Here is a 22,682-nt window from a genome sequence, read left to right on the forward strand (position 1 = left end):
TTGTTGGACAGAGTGCAAAGCCTTTAAATGTCAAGCATTTAGCATGGAATGAGGGCATATTTAAGGAAATTCTGTCAAGAAGTGATGAAAATAAAGGAGACTGACTTCAGAAGAACTTGTAGTATTTACCTGTTATCTAGCAAATTCTTGCATTCATAACAAATCCTATGAAGCTGTCATTTTGGCACAGTTTCTACCTTACATTTGTGCATTGAGTATTGCTGGTTCAGAAATTATACAGAGAACCTTTAACAGAATGTTTCAAACCATTAAGCAGCATGGGGAGAATTGTTTGGAAATAACGTATTCTTTTAAAAAAGTAGGTTTAAAAGTTAAAAATTCTTTTTATTTGTTTAGATGTATTCTAAATACAGTTTACACCTTAGGCTATTCTTCAGGGAAGTATGTTTGTTATTTATTTGTAGTTCTGATGTGTTTTGATGCTCTGAATATGATAAGCTAGGTAGCTAAGTCCAAGAATCTGTATGCTCAGTTACAACAAGTGATTGTATTTAGTGAGAATCTGTAGTAAATTTACTAATGTCTGAAATACCCAACTAGATGTACCTTTCAAAAGGCAAATAATGGGACTTTGCATGCAGTAATTTAACATGAACAACAATGTTTCTATCTGTAAATAATTAGCAGCTCATAATATGTTCAGTCTGCTGATAGCCAATAACAGTTGAATTTAAACCTGTAGTAAAAACATTCGGGGGGGGAAGTCAACTTACCTTAGAAATTCTAAGCTGCAAAGATGGAGAAGTTGTCAAAACCACAAGGTATTAGTTCTCTTGGATACTCTTGTCTTTAAGTAAGAGACCAATTTAAATCAGGGCAACATTGGTACTTAGTATAAAATCCCTTTGGACTTGCTGAAGCAATTTTAGGTTGATCCGTGGTATTTGTTCTTAATGAATGTACACTGTTCAACATGGCATATTCCTTCTGTTCTTTTGAGGAAGTCAAATTTCAAGCTGACTGGACTAACCCATCAAACCTTTTTAGACAGCAGTTGTTTTCACTGCTGCACTTGGGTGTTTTAAGCTCTGGCTTTGGAGCGAAAGGCATTGTTAGAGGCATGCTGTTGTTTGTTTTAAAAAGTAAGAAAAAGCTGTGTTCAAAAGCAGCTTAATACTTACATGGGTAACATTTGCACTCTGTCTTTGTACATTTCCTAAGTAGACTGCTGAGATCCTGTGTATTGGTACAGTGAGTTGAATTAGTAGTTACATAGGGTCTTATGAAAAGAGAATTACTGTTTCAGTACAAAAACAAAGTTGCCTTTTTTTTAACAGTTATTAAAAAACAACCTCAGGAAGTGACAGGTTACAGAGATTTCTAGTGTAAGAACTGTATATATACTGAAGGTCTTCTGCTTGTTTGGGTCTTGAGGTTGACAGAATGTGCACAACTGCATTCCAGAGCTGCCAATTCAACAGTATTCCAAAATATGTATGAGGTTGTAGTCAGTAGCTTGTAATTGAGTCATTTATAATGGTGAGCACAGCCCTGCATCTTTCTTGAGTCACTTAGCTGGCTAATTTCTTCAGTAATGCAAGTGTGTTAAGTCATGTCCCAAACACATGTTCTGTTTAGGCTAACAGTGTTAATAGTAGATGAACACTTGGTTAATACAGTGAGTTGAAAGGTGCATTTTACTTCTGTGGAATATATACTGCGTGTAAAACTGATTTGTCATAATGTAGATGGAAATCAAAAGGGATGCTGGAACACAAAACTTGTAACGCTGTCTGCGTGGGGCTTGCATTATATAAAATGGAAATAAAATTGAATTTTCAAAATGCTTATCCCAGTTAAATGTTCAGCTTTTAGTGAAAAATATTTTAAGGAGTAAGGAAGACTTCATAGTGGACTTTCATGGATTTACATATACAGTAGCATCAGGAAATGATTCCATAAGTGTCGGAATTATATTAGCAATGAGTTTAATATTAGCAATTAGCAGATGTAGAAGTTTCTGTAATCGTGTTTTGCACATTCATGGGGGAAAAAAATAATCGTGGGGTTAATCTTAATATCATGGAGATGATGGTGAAAACCTTGTAAATGCCTGTAAATCAGTTTCCAAAAACATTTGGTTTCTTTCTCTAGTGGCCTTTGTCAAACAAATCCCCAGTGTGATCTGCTAACTGATGCGTAATGAAAAAAGGTCATGCTGGGTCATTTGCTTTATTGTGGAATTTTCTATTAGGAACCTTTTTAGGACATGGTCAGCTTAGAATTCCTGATTGGGCACCTTCTAGAAATAGATAGAAGATGCTCATGGTTCAGCTGGGCACTGCCTGAGTAGTAGTAATGCAGTATAAACTAAAAGTTACACAGTACAAAGTAAAAGCTTCCAGTACCAGGGGATATACAGTAACCCTTTGTCATGATTGCTTTAATTCCTTTTTAAGAAGATCTAAAAATCTTACACTTGCACCAATACTTAGTAATTGCTTACTTCTGTAGCCTTTCCTTTCTTCTTATTCATTCTTGATACTTGCTTACTTTTGGTACATACAGAACCAGATGTGCTCCTGGTATAAAAAGTAATACATGCACAAGACACTTTCTGTGAGATGTGAGTCAGCAAAATTACATTATAGTGGTATAGTTCACTTCTAACTAGGTAGAACTTCACAAAAGGATGCAATGAGTTGTGACAGGTTTATGTGAATGTGTGTGGAGGAAGTGATCAAAATACTAAGATTCAAGCATACCTGTGCAGTTGTCACTTCCTTTTCTAGCCATTATTCATTCTTAATGGATGGATGTGTGATAATATACTTGAGGTTTCATGGAAGAATATTTATTAACTTCTAGTGGTAGTTTATTCATTGCAGTTTATGGTACAGCCTTTAAATTGGGGTTTATAAGACAGTACCTTATTTGTTACAGAACAGTAAAACTATTCTAAAAGAATTGCCTTATGAGGAGGGCTTTCCTGATACAGAGTGAGTACCTTGCAAGCACTTTGTTGTTTTCAGTAATCCAAGAGAAGCCTGTGTATCACTTGCGTTCTAGATAGGTGTTAGGCATGATGAGAGAGGTTCAAATCACAGGAAATTTGGAATGCAGACCTTAGAGTAGGTTGGTGATACACTTCTCTGCTGACTTCAGCAACTCAGATTGTAGCTTCTTCTGACTTCAGTTGCAGGCTCCAAATCAGGCATCCTTTAATCTCGAATGATGCCTACAGCAAATGGCGCTCTATTCCTTGATGTAATTGGTTGTCAGAAAAGAAGTCATTCTTAAAAACGTGACATGTGCATATAGCTACAATGTGTAGATAACTTAGTGTGCCTTTTTCTGCTATGGTAGTAGTAGTTGAATGACTAGAGGCTGATGACTGGTACTGTTATGCCAATGTCAATGTATGTGCAGCTAATACAAGTGCGCCTTATGGCAGCTTTGATGAATAAGAACATGTGAAGTTTTACTTCAGTTTAGGCAGTTCTTTCCCAAGGCAGAAGAACTTCCTAGGATTTTCATGATGCTTCTACTTTAAAGACTGTATTATTAATTATCCATCATCAGTTTTATGTTCTGTTTTGACCACATGAGTGATAATAGACCATTATATATGCCACTTTATATGTGTGATGATCTTAGTGTTTATGCATGGAAGGTTCAGGCCTTTGAGAATACAAAGTGTCAATCTCAGTGAAGTAGGACTGAATTCCTGGGAAGCATTGGCTTTATGGCATGTAACTTCTGAGTATGTATTGTAATGCAACAGGAAGGTAACTGAAATGGACTCTGAAAACCGGCTGCTGTCTCCAGCATACTTCATCCAGGTCATAATCTGCTTCTGACTTTCTCTGAAAGAGAATGGCTAGAAGCATACAGGAAAGGCAGGCTGTGGATTTGAATATAGCTGTTCCACCATGCAGAGTCTGTGTACCTAAAAAGTAAAGAATGTTTTCCTATTTACATGTAACTCTTTCATAATGTCTCTGTTAAATAGTGATGGTATCTTGTATTTCAGTGTCTTAAGGAATAGGTAGTATTAATTCATTAATCTAAGGACATCTTTTGTTTTTAAATTAGAAATTATGGAAAAATCGGGTGAAGAAGGAATGCCTGATCTTGCTCATGTTATTCGTATTTTAACTGCGGAGAACATCCCTAATTTACCACCAGGAGGTGGTTTAGCTGGCAAGTGAGTACATTACTGGAATTTCTTGGATTGTTTGGTTCACTGAAACAAATGCTTTTACTTAAATGTGTTAAAGCTCTTCTTATTGTAACAGCTATACTCAAATTAAAGGAAAAAGTTGGGTTTCATATTTGAAGCCAGTTTACCTTTTGTGTTACATAAGTATTTGTGTCACCATTCCTATTCCAGACTGGTAAGAGGAAACAGGTTTATCATATTCTGGTACATAACATACTAATTTACTATTTGTTAAGAGCTGTCAATATGTAAGCAGAATATTGAAATACCAGCTCAGTTTTCCTGATGTCATGTTCCCTTTACCACCTAGTGTCCGTTATAAGTTTGGGTTGATGCTTGTTTGCTCAGCATACATTCTTGTAAGCAAATTGTTTTTCTTTGTTTAGTCTTAAACTGAATGTTAGATAAGCAAGAATATTGAACTAGCATATACCTTTTAAAACATAATTGGAATAAACATTCAGAAATTACATTGGTTTTCTGGAGAGGCTAATGGTAATGTTCTAACAACCTATAATTTAAGGGTTTTAAAGAACAGAATTTGGGATTGCATAAGCAACTGTTAATCTAGAATTCCTCAAACAGCAGAACCCATTATTTGCGCCCTGGCATAAGTCATGTTCCTTTTGGAATCTTTGTATTTTTAAAACGTAAGATCCTGTCCCCTGAGCATTTCTGTATACATCCATTTTCATTGTGTGCTCTTATTAATGAGCACTGTTTGCCATGATCTATTTTTCTAGCCTTGAAAGCTCCTGTATGTTCTGGTCCTTTTTCTTCACTTGTATGCACTCCAGGCATTTAGGAAAGTTGTGGTGTGCCTGTTATTCTTCTGTTCTTAGTGTTTCGCACTGAATGAGTTGGTGTGTTTTGTTGTTTAGCTCATTAATAACTGCAGCATGTACTGCTTCATTATTCTGGAACCCTTATATATAATCCTATTTTCATTTGTTGACCACGTTACATTTTAAATGGGCTTAGGTTCAGAATTTGCCTTTTGATGCCTTTCTCTCAATTTTGACTTAAAAAGCTCTGACTTCGGAAGGTATCCATACAGCTTCTTCTGAGAGAGCTCTTACTACATCATATTTTGAGACAGGAGGTCCTGAGTTTTCCCATCACAGGATGGTACAGAGAAACACGCTGTTCAAAGAAAAAGTTAATTGGAAAGATAGGAGAGTTCCCAAGGGCCTGAGTTTTAACTCTGATTCAGAACTTTTGCAGTGGCTGTCTGCTGCTTCTGTGGCAGCTGTGCTTGGACTGTGGAGGTGTTTTCTGTTACACTGGTGTGAGATGCCTTTGCTCTCCGTAGTGCAGCTATTTGGTCAGAATTGTGCCATTCCTCTGTCACTAAATGTGCCGTTAAACAGAGAGCCCTTTTCTGTATCATCTGCAAAGGATTCAGTTTCTTTAGGAAAATCTTCCATCTGTGTTGGTGGATCTGATACTGGCTCAGCCATGGCTTCTAGATTTCTTCTTAAAGTGTTGACTTTAACAGATGTGCCCTTGGAGAAGTTGTTCTTCAGTGGATTTTTCATATTGGACATAACTCTTTTATGTATCACTGTCAAACTAATTCTGATCTTTCCTGGTGCTCATTCAGACACAGCCCAGAAGCTTTGTGTGTGAAGAAGCACAAAGAGCATATAGAAGAGTGTGTTGAGGCTTTGAGTTTTCAGATGTATCTATTATGCTTGCATTCTGCTTGCCTTGGTGTAGTATATCTAGATAAATGCTAACATCATCAAAATGTATTGCCTCTGAGCACATGGTAATACAGTATGTTTTCAGTGTTGTAAGCTAGTGGCCATCCTGAGATTTGATGCACTGTTCTGTGCATTCACTGCTGCATAAACCATCTCCTGGAATACTGAATATTTTAATAAACACAGCTTCAAATGTTGGATCATAACTGGAAAAATACATTCTGGTGCTGGACACTAGATATTGAGATGACCTGATTTATTGCTTTGTCTCAGAGTGAGCATGCTTGCAACACCACATTCAAAACCTGAACTCTTCTGTTTTGAATGTGCTTTTTGCTTCCTTGGTGTGAACATAAGAACTTAGTCGTATAGATCAGACCAAGAATTGTTTTAGCTCTGTGTCCTAGCCATAGGATAGCTTAAAGTAGGTGCCATGGGAAGGATATAAAATTTCCCCTTTCATTATTCAGTTTCCAGCTTTAGAGCTGAGGTGTTTTCTGATCTTTTCCAGTATGTTAAAATATGTTCAGGAGTCTCATCAAGCTTTTAGCATCCTTGGTATTCTGAGGTGGAAAGTTCTGTTGCATCAAGAGCCATCACTGTATTTTTTGAACCACTTGCTACTGTCTTAATCTGATGCCTTTATGGTCTTTGGAAGAGTCAACAGTGTTTATCCACATTCTGTAAGACATAGTTTGTATGGATCTTGGCCACCTCCAGACTTGAGAACCCTAGTTCACTTAGCAGTTCTTTTTTTCTTGAAGGTGTCAGTAATTTGGATTGTATCATGTATGGACATAACCTTTTTTCCTCTCAGAAGCCTGTTTATACTTCAGGGTTTGGTTTTTGGGTTTTTACCTAATGGCATTTGGGGTTTAATTTCTACAGTGTGAATGGACACTGGACAATGCAACTCAGAGGTTGTGTACTCTGAACACAGCACTTAAAAGTTCATGGCAAGTAGTAACCTAGATATATGTAATAAAAATGGGGGAAACCCCATCTGTCTTCAAGTTCCACATCCAGAAATAAGGGAAGAAAAAACATATGAATCATTTTATTTCAAGTAAAATACAGATTTAAGGGTTACTCTTGGCAAAATTTGACTATGCTGGAGCTTTTAAAGATGTAAAGAGGTAGATGGTAGACCATGGAGAGGGGAGAGTAAGAAAATGTTTTGCTTTGCTTAGTCTTCACAAATCCTAACTTACTGTTAAGTCCCCACACATAGTATTAAAAGTGAGTAAAGGCACTAAGAGCAGGCTTCATCTTATTAAGAGGCAGGTTAAAGGCAAAACATCTTAAACACTTCGCAATTATTACTGTGCTCAAACTTTTTATATTCTTAATATTTTGAAATGCTTTCTTGTGCTTAATTTTTTTAAACTTCTCTTTTTAGGCGTAATATTATTGAAGCTGTGTATAGTAGGCTGAATCCACACAGAGAGAATGAGGGGGTAAGTTTCCCTTTTGATTGCTATACTGTTTCGGTCATGAGAACGCCAAAGTAGTTTCATGCATTAAAGTGGAAGTGTACATCACTGCCAATAAAGAATTATAAACACAAAATACATATTTTAGCATACAGTTCATTTTGACCTTGTTTTGGATGGATCTGATACAGACTCCATCCTCAAAAAGACAGTGAATTGACACCCAATTCTAAAAGACTTAAAACATTAGTGCTTTTTCAGCCCAACATGTGAGGCAACAATGCAGGGATCTTCTAAATTACAGTTTTTTACTGCAAAAAAAATGATGGTGAGCATATTCTTTATTAACTAGTTATTATGTCTGCTGTCTAGAAATCTATTAGAAGAAGGGGCAAACTCACTTCCTATTGTCTTCTGCAAGTGTGGAAGACTTTGGTACACTGAATCTTAAAAGATAGTGAGAGACTAATATTGACTACTTCTGTAGAATTTACACTATCTTTAAATAACCCATGTGCAGTAGCCTGAGAAAAGCATAAAGGGCTTTTAGTTTACTTCAGTTCTGATTTCTAAAATGGCTTACATTCTTCTGCCCAGTTCGCAGTAAGTTGAATTTTAAATAGTATTTTGAAATACAGTTTAACTTTAAAATTATTAGGTGGTTATTAATATTAGCATAAAGATTAATAATTGGTGTTCATATTAGTTGTGGTTAATTTGAAAAAAAAATCATTGGAAAACTGAAGAACTGATAAAAACCACCACTGCTTGTGCATGTGTTTCATTTCCTGTACAGTTTATGTAAACTCATGTGAGGGCATCTGTTTGATTTCCAGTAAATCCTTTGTCATTTTTCCATCTTGTGAGATGGCTACAAGGTCTTCAGTCATACTTTGAAATGAGAAGTTATGTGACTTGAGATTGTGACTATGCAGTCTCACCACAATTGTGTTTTTCCTCATGGTCATCTTCTCTCTCCTACTTGTATTTGGTTTATTCTCTTCAGTTACAAAGCTTGTATACATAGGAGGGACCACTCTTCTGTTAAACTACAAATAGAGGAGACATTTCTAACATTTTTATTTTGGGGTGGGGGTTTTTTTGGTGGGCTGTTTTTGTTGTTGCTTGGGGGGGTTTGGGGGAGTTGGGTTTTGTTTGTTTTGGGTTTCAGTTTGAAAGTGATGGAGTTTACATTTCTCATTTAACTTTCAACAAATTGTCCAGCAGTACCCAGACAAGCTAGACTAAATTTTCCTCCTTTCAGCTTCTTTAGTCCTTCAGGAAACTCTGCACCTCTGTCAGCCTGTCACTACTTTCTGTATTTACCCATAGTTCTGCTTCTGTTTATGGGGTAAAGTTATTGGTGAAAGTGGCTCATTTGAAGATTATGGCATAGGTTTTTTCAGCTCTTGTTGTTTGCTTGCTTTTAAGAAAAACAGGTTTGTCTAAAGGTAACTTTCTAAAACTGTCTTCATGCCATAGTTGCATTTATGATGCATCTTTTCTATGTCCAAATCTACTTTTCAGTAGCCATGCAAGCTTGCTAAAAGTCCTAACATCCAGTACAGCATCCTTTATTTGTATTGGCTACTTCTATGAAATTTTTGTACATCATCCATTATAATTTAATAAAATGAAGTAACTGAACTAAATATGCAAGTTACTCATAAACGAATATATCTTTAACCCTTATTACCATTAATAGCTTTGACCTTAATTGCCATTAGAATCCCTGGATAGTTGTCTTCAGATTGGGTGAAGGATGCAGTTCCTTTTTGCACTTTTCCAACAAGTTGGAATTGCTATCTTACTGTCCTTAAAATGAATGACTTTAGTGGACCTCATCTCTGAGGTGATGAAAGCATGATTTCTTTGCTAATCTTACTCAGTTCCAAGTGTATATGTCATGATCTGTCAGTCTTTTGAACTGAATACTTTAGTGCACAGGGTGGAGGGGTGAAAGGGAAGGAAGCTGTTCAATTACTCAACATTAGACTCCCCACAGTATCTACACACGGTGATAATGTTGCTACATATCTCACATTTAAACAGTAAGCAAAGGTAAGAAGGAAACATACAAGTATGTGCTAATAATGACATTTCCAACTGAGATCAAAATCTTAACTAGTAATGCCCATGTCTAAACTAGTATGAAGCAAGAGGGGAGCTTCATGAGAAAAATTAGGAGGTACAGACACAGGTGCTGAGTCTGCAGAGCATAAAGGTGCAGGCTTGCACTGAAGAATCCTTCCCTATGTGTAGTTACCCATTATTCTTCTGTAGAATACTGCTGCTACTAACTGTAAAGTCTGCCTGTGACACTCATCTTCATCTGGTGATTTTATAAAGGCTAGAACCATTTCTTTTTACTTTGACAAAATCATAATGTAATTACTTGGTAAAGTATTTATGCATGTGAGTAAAACACTTTAAAAACACCACTAAAACCCATAAAACTAAAACGCGAACCAACCACATTGACTTTTGCAACTGAGAATATGTTTCTTCTAAAGAGTATACTTTTTAGCATGGAACAGTTAAACTACTTAGCATGAATTACTGTGAACTGGATCATAATAGCTTTGCAAAGTTCTTAGCATATAAATTAAAATCAAGGTAGTATATTTTTCTAGATCAGCTTTGTTTTTTAGTGATTTTAGTGTTTTGTTTAGAGTTTTCTTTGTCATCCAAGGCAGTGATTGTGAGTGGTAACTTCCTCCAGTGCTTCACATGCACATTTTCTTGAGAATCCTTGAGATAAAGCCTAAATAAATAGGAAGATGGGTAAAGTGAGACACTGCAAAGTGAAAGAATCCTTGCCACAGCAGTAATCAGAGATCACTAGTGTGGCTTCAGGGTACAGCAGTCATGGTTTTTCCTTTTATGCATCTCAGCAAAGTTAAAAGCATTTTGTAAATCCAGGGCTGGAGAGTGCACTGCACTGGGCTCACAGAGAGCAGTGTTTGAGCAGAGAGACTTCTGCTATAAATGTGGTGCCTGATGCTTTTTACATGTGCAAGTGAAATCCTAGATACCTGTTATGTGTTGAGGCTTGGAATTTTCAGCTCTTAAAAGGAAATATAAAAGAACTTCTTAATAGCTAAACAGTTGTTGCCATTCTGATACCACTGAGTCCTTGTTCTAGTTAACATGCTTAAGTATTACTCTAATGGCTCTACTTTGACTTTATTTAAATTGAATACAGAATCATAGAATAGTTAGGGTTGTAAAGGACCTTAAGATCATCTAGTTCCAACACCCCTGCCATGGGCAGGGACACCTCACACAAAAACATGCCAGCACAGGCTTTGTCCAACCTGGCCTTGAACACTGCAAAATACGTGTGTATATATATATGTATATATATATATACATATATATATACACATAAAGCTAAGACATAACTCTCCAGTTAGGTACAAGGAATAATGTTAAAATTTCAGTGCCTGAGTTAATAGTTTCAGTGGCATTTGCTTGAAGCTGTGTTTGAGCATCTTGTTTGAAACCAGGCATGTTTATCCCTTGCCTTTACTAATACTGTGCACTTTGATAAATCAAATCATATGTCATTAAGGGCTGCTACAGATAATTTTAATATTACAGACAAAATTCTTGCATCTTTAAATATTGTAAATCCTGTCCCTAATACATAGTAGTCCTTTTTAGTATATATATAATTTAACAGAGCAGAACTTGTGTAGAAGTTGTGAATGCTCTTGTCAAATATAGCTAGCACAAATTTATTCTTGGTTATGTGGTCAGCAGCACTAAGTTGAATTAGCACATAAAAGAAGATAAATAGTAACTTGTGCAGAAATTATACTTTTCAGGGACCTGTTCTGGCCATGCATCATTAGAGAGAGAATTATATTATAGTGTATTGCTAATGTATAGTATATAAAAGAGGCAGTTTCTGTCCCACTGTTGTCTGTGGGATTTTTTTTGTCTGCAAGACAATGAGGGAACTTGCTAAGATGAGGGAAGCACTAGATATCCTGCACTCCTGCTACCATTTGAATTGTTTAGAAGTCTCAGGGCTGCTGTTATATTGCTTACTGCTTTTGTGCTTCAGTGTTGTAAGGGAGCAAAAGTCTGCCAAAAGATTTTTTAAAGATGTGAATATTGTGAAATACGGAGATCCAGAGTCTATGTTTGCTAATGTCAATGTTGGAGCAAAATTGATGGGATGGAGCAACTAGATGTTCTCTGAACTTTAAAAAACTGGGACTCCAGCTCTACTGCCTTATTTGATATTAGTAGATAAATGCATAAATGGTGTCCTTTTGTCAAAACCTAAGACATGGGATACATCTGTAGATTATTCTTTATGTTTTCACTGACTTTGTGCTCATGAGACATTGAAACAGTCCCGCTTCATATATTAAAACTAACTCCTTTAAGTTGCTTCTCCTCACTGGGCTCTTGGAGAGCTGTCTGAACATGAAAATGCTAGTACATGAGAGTCAAACATCTCTAACTAAGACCTGCAAATGACAGTTGAAGTCTGTCTCTATTTGTGAAACAAGTTAAGCTTAGAAGGATAGATATGCAGCAACACTTAATTTTTGTGGTTAAATTGTCCATTTTTTAACTTAGACTGTGTTCATGAGTCTCAGGGCTTCGATTCCAGCAACATTAGAGCATCCAAAATCTCATCGAACCCAAGAGTGTCTTAATACTGCAGTTAAGCTTGTGAGTGGCTGCAATACTCGTAGCTCATGAAGCTTTTGGACTAGATGACAATAAAATAAGGCCAGCATGAGAATAAGGCAGTCTGGATTTTGCCTCTAATGTATTGCAGAATGTGCCAGCTTCCAGTGATACAGGTCCATTTATCTAGCTTGGTAACTGGCTAGATATTAATAACTTCAAATGTATTATTCCCTTTAAGCAACGGTACCACTTTAGCACTTGGAAGGTAAAATACCTAGTATCAGTGTCACAGCACTGTAATAGGTGTGCAAATCTGTTGCCAGTTTTTTTTGACCAAAGGCTTGTAGCCAAATATGTGGCTTGCAGAGGAGACCTCCATGCCTTAATCAGCGCTTTTACTCACATTCAGTGCTGTAGGTTGTTAGGTTTGACTTTATACAGATGTTCTGTTATATAGTGCCTTGTATAAAATAGCGCCTTGTATTCCAACACCACCACTCCTGGTGCTGATAGCTGCTTGTTTCTTTTGTGGCACTTATTTTGATGTGATGCTTCAACTAAACTGCTAGCAGTAGAGTTACCTGTTCTCTTTAGTAAGCTTTTCACAGGGCTGTGTTTGCTATTGGCTGTGCAGAAATTCACCATTAAATATATTGACCTGATGGCTAAAGAAGCTTACATTGACAAACATTTCACTGACAACTGACCAAAGTGGTGGGGAATGTCAGCTAGATTCATCAAAAGACAATTTGAATCAGGATGGAGTTAATTGGGAGGAGCTACCACATTGACACTGTCTGGCTCAAAATAAATTGGAAGTATTAAAAATGATGGGTTAGTGGATATCATTTCTTAAGTTATTGTGTTGTATAAGAGAGACATCTGAGTTGTACGTTGCTAATAAGGTGGTTTGTATTCAAACTGAGCAAAGCTGATGTTTTCTCAATTGGAAAAACTGGGTTTGGGTTGGTTTTTTTTGTTGGGTTTGGTGGGTTTTGGGATGTTTTTTGTTTGGTTTGGGGGTTTTTTGTTTTTAATGTCGTTAGAAACTATTCTAGTTTAACTACTGATTTTTCTGGGGTCTTGAATCTTAAAAAAAGGACCCTGGCGAAGCCGAGGAAAGTGGAACACAGGGAAAATTGGTGGAAGCACTCAGGCAAATGAGAATTAATCATAGGGGGAACTACCGCCACCTCCTGGAAGAGATGCTGACTAGTTACAGGCTAGCTAAGATGCAGGGAGAAGAGTGCACTGCTGAATCAGCTGCAGCATCTACTTCAGATACTCATGCTGGACCCAGTGACTCCGTACCAGACACTCACACAGAATCTGGGAATCTCCTTGCTGAAATACAGAGCTCAAGCGAAGATTCAGGGATGAATGAGATGAGTGACAAACAGACATAACGTTTTACGTAGTGGATTTAACGCTTCACTTCACTTGGCGTATTTTCCTTTGTTTATGTCTCAACATTTGTCACATCTATCCTAGAAGTCTGTTTGGTTTTACTTTAGTTATTTGTATAGATTGTTTATACTAAGCTCTTTTTTCCTTACAAGTTTAACCACTATGGTATATTACAGTAATTGCTTCTTACGTTGTGTAGCAAGCAGATAAGTTCCCATCTGAGATTTTGGTTAATATTTTTTAATCCTGTGACACCAAAACCAGGAATCTACAATTCTAATGCAAAAATAAACTTAGCACTTTTTCTTCTAGTTACATTTTAAAGTACTAATTTTGATGGTTTATGTTTGCAAATTGTAAAGTCATTCACAGCTTAATTGTATCTTCTGTGCAAATAATTGAGTTATACGGATTCTGCAGGGTTATTTTTTCCCCAGTATCATATACTGCATGTTTGTATTTGAATTGTGTATAGTTTATAATGCAGCTAAGTTACAAAAGCTGTCAAGGTTTAGGTTGTCACTTATTCTTCATTAAATGTGTTTGATTTTTTCCATTTAGATTGTATCCACTGTTGATTATAAATAGCGATTTTTCCAGACGAATGTATTATTACTTCCCAAGTTGTAGCATACCTTATATCTGGAAATGCAAATGTACTTAGATTTAGTACCTGGTGCCAAGTGCTAAGAATTTGTGTTCAACCAAAAATAAAGAATATGCTGTGGAATAATCTGTATGCATATTGACTCTTTTAAGCAAGTAATAAACTTCCTTTGAAATGTGATCGTTATGACCTGATGTGGAACTTTTCATAGCTTCGAATATTAGCTCCTGATGTTCGTTAGTTTCTGCAAATATTTGAGTAAGAATGGGTTTGGCACATTCATCATATTCATGTATTTGGGCAGCATTTTTCAGGTTCAAGTTAAACATCATCCATATAAACGAATAAACTGGCTCTTCTACCCAGGTTTACCCCCTACCAAATCTTTTCTGTTTTTCGATGTGCAACACATATATGTACACAGTCCATATATTTGTATAGATCAGTGATAGTACTGGGAGTTTACTTTGGTGGTAAATAATCTGCTAATAAACCCAATCTGGAATTCTTGGGTCAGTTCATAATGCAACACTCGCATAAAAATGCCATTTTCCAAAATAGGTACAGATGTCATTGCCATAATGAAAAAGAGCCTCCAGGAATTTTTTGTGGGCCAGGAATGCTTGAAGAGCTGAGTTCATTAGTATTCATAGATCTGTTTTTTTCCTGTAGTCCATAGATGTAGTATCTGTTGATAGCTGTGATTTAGTGCACTTTCAGATAATACTTGTGTGTAAGTCTTTCTGCCATAATAACTTGACTGGATTCATGTTTTCTAAAAGTCAATTCCCTCCTGAAGTTGAAGAACAGAGAATGTTTGTGTGTGGAAGTGGGCAGGTATGGAGAAAAAGAAGGAAAATATCATCTGTCTTACACTATTCTACTTAATTATGCCACTGAAATCCAAAGTGCAACAAAATGTTTTCATTTGTCTTGGTGAGTAGTAATATTTCTCCTCTTCTTTTCCTGTAGGGTGCTGGAGATCTAGAAGATCCGTGGTAGCCTTACAAATCTACTAAAATGCTTTTGATTCTGAAAGGGGGAAAAAACTTTTAAATCTGTTTTCTTCAATACAAGGGAAAAATTCTGGTGGATTTCCAACATTTTGTGAAATGGGCAGAAAGATATTAAAATTTTCCATCATTTGTTCATTTTTGTGTTTTCTGATATTGCCACTCTTAGCATTGCCTGTACTACAGTATTTTTACCAGCCTCAGGCACACTGATTACATCTGTAATGAACTTTGGCCCTAAAAAGGAAGGAAGGAATGATTCTCTCAGCAGATGGGTGCACGTACCTGAGGTGCACGGGATTGCGGGTGTACTCTGAAGATACACTATGGCTAAATGAGATGTGCAACACACAAGCACGAGAGAGAACAAGTCATTGAGACGTGACTTATTTCACTCGGCCGAGTTGGAAGGCTTTGCAGCTCTGTGGCTTGGAAATGATTTCAATTGGGCAATACGCTATCAGATGTGTATTTTTATTTCTGTTTCTTAATTTTCCAGTTTTACCTGTATTGCCAGACCGTTAGGTTTCCCTGCGGTGTCCAAATTGTGATACGTTGCCTACTGCTTGCTTCGAGATAAGTGTATTTGGCAATAGTATATGAAGATTTAGGCATCTAAAACCAGTAAGGATTTTACGCATGTGTACAACACACCCTTCAACTCTTGCTAGAGAAAGATCTTTTAAGAAACCAAACTGATGAATTTTAGTTAGTAGTGACTTGCTTTGACATCTCTCACAGCTGCAGGTTTTTTAAGAAAAAGACAAAAAATTGCTGAAAATTTGCCTTTATTATAATGTAAATTGTGATTATTTTTTGTTCTATACGTGGTTTTTTCTATAGTTTTTTGATTTTTTTTTCAGCTTAAGATACAGAAGTTGTGTAATATGGGTATAATTTTTAATTGTTTGCATTATTTTCGAAGTTCAAATTATCACTTTGAGATTACTATAAATACACTTAAAATTATCTATTTTAAATTAAGAAAATATTAGAGATATTTTCATGGGTTCAATGACCTTTCATTTTATAAGCAATGGGCATGGTACAGAGTGGCTGTCATGTAAGGTACTTGAAGATTCTTAGTTTAATTCTATTTTTGCAATAACCTTGACTTTTTTTCTGACTTTTGAGTTGTGCATGTAATGAGTCCAGTAAATGCTGAAAATGGGGAAGAGTAAAGTATTTATCTAAAATAAAAGCTATTGGGGAGGGGAAACAATGAATGTATCCATCTGTACATGATTTACATGCTGTGGATGCCTTGTAAACATTTTCCTATTTGTTTAAACTGTGTTTCAGCGAGGATGTAATTGCCCTTGTGTGTAGTTTTAAGCTAATGACAGTCATCAACTGGTTTTGTGTGAAATGGAATTCATGGTATTTTTCTGTAACTTTATCCCCATGGTGAGTCTGTAAAAACCACACGCGCTTTCATACTGGTGCCCAAGGGCAGCTTTCCCAATCATTTTGATTCACTGTGTATTTTGTTTTTTTCTTCTTTTTTCCTTTTTTTTCCTTTTTTTTTGTCTAGAGAGGATTATTGCCACAATATATTTTATTTATTCGTTAGATTTTAGCCTTGTAAGTTAAAGTGTTCTAAATGATGATGTTAACAGTTATTTGTCCCTTTACTGGTTTTTTTGGGGTTGTTAAAAGATAGGGAATGAAGAATGCAAAATGGTTTATTGTTCAGACTGTCCGCTCTGGTCCAACCCTGTACTGATAGTACCTTCCCAGTATGATATTGTGATGTTTCATACAATACAGTGAACATAACCAACTTGTTATCTTCAATAAAGGATTGCTAAAACAGTGTGATACGCTTTATATTTTCTTGAGAAGCATTTATCAAGATGATGTGAGTGTTCTATATAAAAAGATAATGAAATAGGACTTACTGAGGTATCTCCTAGTGATGGACTTGTGTTTGTTCTGGAGCGAGTGTGGCTTTTTGTCACAATAAGTGGGCTTCTGTGGAAGACAGAAGAGTACAAACAACATTTGGACCCTCTAGGTCAAATCCAGCCCAAGTTCAGCTGGAGCGAATCTTACTCCAGTTATAGCAGAGCATTCATTTAAAGTCTATAAGAATTCACATTAAACTTGAGGTTTTTAATCCATTTTTTTGCAGTTTCCTCAAGATCTGAGGGTAGGCCTATGGTGTTTTATGTTTTACAGTGCTTTTGGTAAACTCCAACATTAATGCTCTCATGTTAAGGTTTTTACTGGTTTGGGGTTTTTTACCTTGGGGGTTAGACTGGATGATCTCTGGAGATCCCTTCCAACCCTGGTGATTCTGTGATTAATGAAGCTTTTTGGCTGAGTGGGAGAAGAGAACTAAATCCACCATGTTATTGATACTGCATGGTAATAACCAGTCTGAATACATCAATGTTACTGTGGAATGTGTTTAGACACAACCTGTAGACTTTGGGTCTATAAGCTCTGTGAGTTCTTTGAGCTTTTTTCTTGGATCTGCTTGTACAGTATGTGTGCTTTCCTCATGAACTGTAACTTTAATACCTTGCTTCCACTGGTAACATATCCTGTGCTCCATAGGCTCCAGCCCTATGGACACTTGTAGGTTTTTTACATCATGGTAGTCTCACTGAAATAGAAACATTTATGTTCTATTATATAGAAGTGAAATGCACATAAGTTTTTTTCAAAGAGGACCATATCTTGCACAGCTACAACAAAACATCTTTTCTTCCTGTAAGTTAGTACTGCTTTCCATTTATGCACCCACTGGATTGCCAATTCTAATAGTGTTTTTAGCTTAAATCAAGTTACTCTTCAGATTTCAGCAGCCTGGAGAAAAACCCTGTGCTTGACTTTGTATTCTTAGGGTGAGAAGTCTGAAGTCTTGATAAAATTTGTGCATTATTTGCTCTAAGGTGTCAATTTTAACATTAGATTTAAAATGTTCTCTTACTTTGCCACCCAGTAGCTAACATATAGGTACAGATTTGTTTTAACTGATCCTTGTTAAATGGACTAGGGAATAAAGAAATGGATGCAAATGGAAGTGGTGTCATCCTGACCTTCTCAAAAGGCTCATATGAGGGGTTAACTACAATAAAGCTGTTAACAGACTGGATCTTCATGTACTTATATGAGCCTGCATGCAAACCTCTACAGGATTTGGTGAAAATACCATTCCTTTACATGAAGGAGTTAAAAAGACCCAACAAAACAGACAACAGCCAAACAAAACCCATGTACACTCAAAATAGGGAAGATGGCTGGGTACCTTTTTGATGTCATCCAGAAAATGGAGTGAAGTCGGCCACTTCATCTGTGAGCTTTATTACACTGTCAGCCACACTCACTGCTTAAATCTCCCACAAAAAGTGAAATGAGCCCCAGAAAACCAGTCTTTTTGGGGTTTTTTCTGTGGCACTTTAAAGGTTTATAGTGCAATCAAAATCAGTAGGCACTTAGTAACAGCATTGAACAAAGCCTTAGTGGACAATTGTTACTTCTGGAAGATGAGGCAAAAAAACACTGCTGCCTAACATCAGGTATAAGGTCTACTCTGGCAAAAGTCACAGTCTCCATCAGTTTTAAATCTATCAAATAACTTGGGTTTTGTTGGGCTGAAAAGCATATTTTACATTTCAGGATTGTCTGCTGAAGGTATATTGCTTTTAGCTCTTCATAGCTGTAGTTTAGAGCTAAAATCAAAGGTCAAAGGAAGGTAGCTCTATTGGTGCAGGTGAGCAACTGCATGGGATGCTCCCGGAGATGAGGGCAATTTGGCAAACCCATGAGTAAGTATCTGTGTCACTGAACCTTTACCATATGATCCAGGTAAGTATGCAGCTTGTGCAGTTGAAACTGCCCCTGCCTGGGGTCTTGTGTGTCTTTGTAACCCCTTTCTCCGTGCACCAGTCTGGTCTTGTCCTGCTTATGTTTATTTGGGCTGTTGCTATACAGATCTGGCTTAGCTGTGATTTGCTTGTACCATCTTCTATTCCTACCTAGCTGCTTCTTTGCTGATCAGAGACAAATAGCTTTGGCATTCTAGCATGGCTGTGCCTCCTTTCCGTGTTTAGCTCACTGCTTGAGGTCATCTCTCATTTCCATCTTTCCCTTTGTTACATGTTTAATCGGTGCTGCTGTGCTTTGCTCTTTTTTACATCTGAAAGATCATGTTCCCCCACATACCTGTTGTTGTTCCAACTGGTGGTGTTCCAAGCAGATTAGAGCCCCACTGTACTTGGTACTGCAGAGTGGCAACGCTGAAAGCATGAGAACTGTGAGAGTACATCATATAATGAAGGGTAGACACTTTAGTTATCTTCTGGTGGGGGGAACGGGTATATGTGATAGTTGTCACTTCACTGTTTGGGTTTCAGAGACGGGGGATTTAAGGACACTGTGTGAATACTTGCTGAATGTAAGATTAAGTTAGTATAAACAAGGTAGGTGCCTGGAACTGTTGTATGCAGATAAATGGTGTCAAATGTGGCACCTGAAGAGCTCACACAGTTCAGTGAATTCATTAAGTTCAAAATGGAAAGGATGGTGTTCGCTGCAGGCAATGCTTTCTTCACCTTTCACCAAGCAACTGGATCCTGGAATGCCAGGTGATGCTGGAACAAAACTTGGTTTAGGAGGTGTATAGAGGTTAGTATTTAGGATTAGTTTTATAGCGATTGCTCTAACTTACAGAAGGTAAGAACTGTCTTTGGTTTCAGTCTTTGTATGTGCAGAGGAGTCTGAAATCTAAGATTAAGTTCTGCTCCCTGTGTCCACACTGAATGGGATGTTTATCTTTGGAAATGGCTTCTTATAGTGGTGAAACATTGTCTTGATGCAAAGATCTGCTTTGTGCTGGCCAGAGAAGCCCCTTGAATATAGACACTTGCATGCACCAGCTATTGCTGTGCAGTGCTGGGTCAGGCCACCTGAATTAAAGGGCTGGTTTTCTGTTGGGTTTGGTTTGATTTGAACTTTTTTACAGGAATGGGTACTTCCAGTTCTTTGTTTTCACTCCCAGTGTTCACATTGACTTCTGCATGCTTGCTCATTCACATTCCTGTTGATGGACTGTGGCCTGATGTGAAATCAAGGAACTGTTGGCCTCAAACAGCCATTGTAAAAGCCTTGGGATGCAATTCAGTGCTGCGGAGTGAAGCTCCCTGCACAAAGACTGGAGATTTCTGATCTGAACTGAGCTCTTTCAACAGGATATTATTTCAGGGGGGTACAACCTGAGTGGGTTTGATCAGTAAATGCCTGTATGTGAATATGTGAATATGATACATGATATAAATGATATATGTGAAAAAGCAAGTTAGTTGCAGGAAGACCTATCAGATGCACTGATAGAGACAGGAAAGGAGTAAACTCATTATTCTAAGCTCTGGTGATGCTGAGTGGAATGCTGTATGTAACTGTGTAGTACTACATGTGTAATTCCTGCAGGTGGGGAAACAGGCACTGTGAAGAGCAGCACAGGTCACACAGTGTCTGGCCTGCAGAGGCAGAACAGCCTTGCCTGGCAGCTCCTTCCACATGAGGAAGTTCTTAGCACTCAACAGAGCAAAGCTTGCTCCTTAGTTACTGTCCAGTGAATGTAGATTGTTGGCAGGTAGAAGTTCTAGCAAGGATAGATGTACCCCTTGCTATGGGGTACAGTGTTTTTGGTAACCCAGAGGATGGATGTGGTGGAGATGCAGTGAAGTGCTGTCTTTTGAGGTTCTGCTTGGCTTCCTGTTGGGCTTGCCTGGTTGTGCTGTCTGTATTACAGATCTCATTTCACATCACTCTTGACTTTAAGGCCATCTTCAGCCAGTTTTTCAGGGTTTAATACTATGCTGAACATCTCCAGCTCATCAAGGGTAAAACTGAGGTTTGGGGCTCTCACTGGGAGGGTGTTAAGGATTATGCTGGAAAAGAAGATTCTTTGCAAGTCATCATCCTCTAGGACAGAAAAGTGATGGACAAATGCTGTAAGGGGAGGAGTGGTAACCATCTAAATGGAGAAAGATGCAGTTATGTGAGCAAGTTTCCTTCCGGAGAGGCAACAAATCTGAAGCTTACTCTAGTTTCTCTATGGGTGTGTGACCATATTGTATTTGACCCTCTGTGCTGGGAGGGCATCCAGAAGGTGTCAGCTCAGCGTGCTGCTGTGCTTGCAGCCATGATAACAACAAGAATTAGAGGGTAATCGTTTTCATAGAACAGTTAGGATTGGAAAGGACCTCAAGATCATCCAGTTCCAACCCCCCTGCCATCATTAACAACAGTGGGAGAAGCAGCCATGCTGATCACCCACTGAGGCCAGGGGCCTCCTTCCCCCAAACCCTACCCCTAAAACGTCACATGAGCTGAGCAGTAACTATGCTGAGCAGTAACTAATTGCAGCATTTATAGCACCATTAACCTTTAATCATGGAGTCCATTAGTGGACTAAAAGCATTTAAAAACCAGCAAAAAACGCCACCAAACCGCATCCAAGCGTCCCACGCAATTGCATTTTGCCACCCCTGAGGACGTCAGGCTGATGGCAGAAACCCCACACACACTCAAGGCTACCCAGGGGAAAGGATGCTGTATCCAGAGCTTGTTCCTCGAGAGCATCTCTCTCTCAACAGCTGCCCTCTGCATCAGGGGAGGACTTAGTGCTGAATTAAACACAGCTTTAAAGGTCAGCTTATCCATCAGCCTTGTGGGAGCCACTGGGGGAAAACTGACAACCTCAGTGTTTGCCTCTTTGTATGGGTGTGAAGCTGGTGCTGGTTCTGTAAATCATGAGGTTATAAAGTGCATTATGTCAGACCCATTCCAGTGGTAACAAACCGCTTAAGGAAAAAGCATTAGGCAAGAGAACTTCTTAACAATAAGCATCTTCCTACACTTGGCATGTTAGGGCGCTTAATCACCCTCTGTATGGTTTTTGGTGTAATATGTATAGTAATAACTGGTGAGCTACTTGGCATTTGTATAGCATCAAACAGCAGACTACTTAGCCAGTGCATCTAAATAATTATATATAAGGAATACTTGTGGAAATTAACCCCTCCATCTTACAGAAATAACCATGGCAATCTGTGTGGAGATAGCAGCTATTACTGCCCACATACAGGTTGGTTTTGTTTCCCTATCTAACCCGGAGGTAAACAGAGTAACTGGCACAGAATATGAAGTGTTTTCTTTACTACTTAATGCTTTTCAATGGGTTCTGCTAATGCAGTTGCATTGGCTGGTTACCCCTGCTAAACTACAGAATTGCCCAGGAGGGAACCATTTCAGACTTGCTTGAGAGCAAGCCAGAAGCATAATGCCTGCTTATGTAGAATGCATTTTAAAAGGCAAAAGTTACAGCTCAGTGGAAATTTGCTGGTGATCTGCCTCTCCTAAGGTAAAGTTCATGGTTTTCCTTTATCGAATAATTCCAAGGTGAGCAGCTCCTCAAGATGAGGAGAGGGAGGGGAAAAGTAGATCAGTAATACAAAATAAAACCTCTGTGGCTCTATTTCTGAATGCATTGAGGAGGAGGTATCAGATTTAACCTATTGAGGAGGTACCAGGGTCCTGGGCTTGTGCTCCAGGATCTGTGGTACTTCATCATCCAGACCTGTTTTAAGCTCCTTTGCTGTATTTTCAATAGAGGTTTTATAGAAAAAGGTTTGGTATTCAAGGTCCACATCTGGCCTAAGTGTAGCT

The 22,682-nt window shown here is 37.8% G+C and overlaps 1 protein-coding gene across 4 annotated transcripts in view; it reads left to right on the plus strand.

Annotated features, from left to right (window-relative positions):
• Positions 1–16,820, plus strand: part of PPM1B (protein phosphatase, Mg2+/Mn2+ dependent 1B) — a 60,840-nt gene extending 44,020 nt beyond the window's left edge. For 3 of the 4 annotated variants that reach the window (XM_034060507.1, XM_034060504.1, XM_034060505.1), the window contains 3 exons: positions 4,057–4,168; positions 7,289–7,346; positions 13,076–14,169. In XM_034060507.1, the coding sequence (XP_033916398.1) occupies positions 4,057–4,168; positions 7,289–7,346; positions 13,076–13,381 (476 nt within the window). In that variant the 3' untranslated portion in view covers positions 13,382–14,169. Of the gene's footprint in view, positions 1–4,056; positions 4,169–7,288; positions 7,347–13,075; positions 14,170–14,961 lie in introns of those variants that run through there. The other variant, XM_034060506.1, reaches the window with a different exon arrangement.
• Positions 16,821–22,682: the final 5,862 nt, after the last annotated feature.

This window comes from Melopsittacus undulatus, chromosome 3 (assembly GCF_012275295.1).
Source record: "Melopsittacus undulatus isolate bMelUnd1 chromosome 3, bMelUnd1.mat.Z, whole genome shotgun sequence".
Classification (NCBI taxonomy): Eukaryota; Metazoa; Chordata; class Aves; order Psittaciformes; family Psittaculidae; genus Melopsittacus; species Melopsittacus undulatus.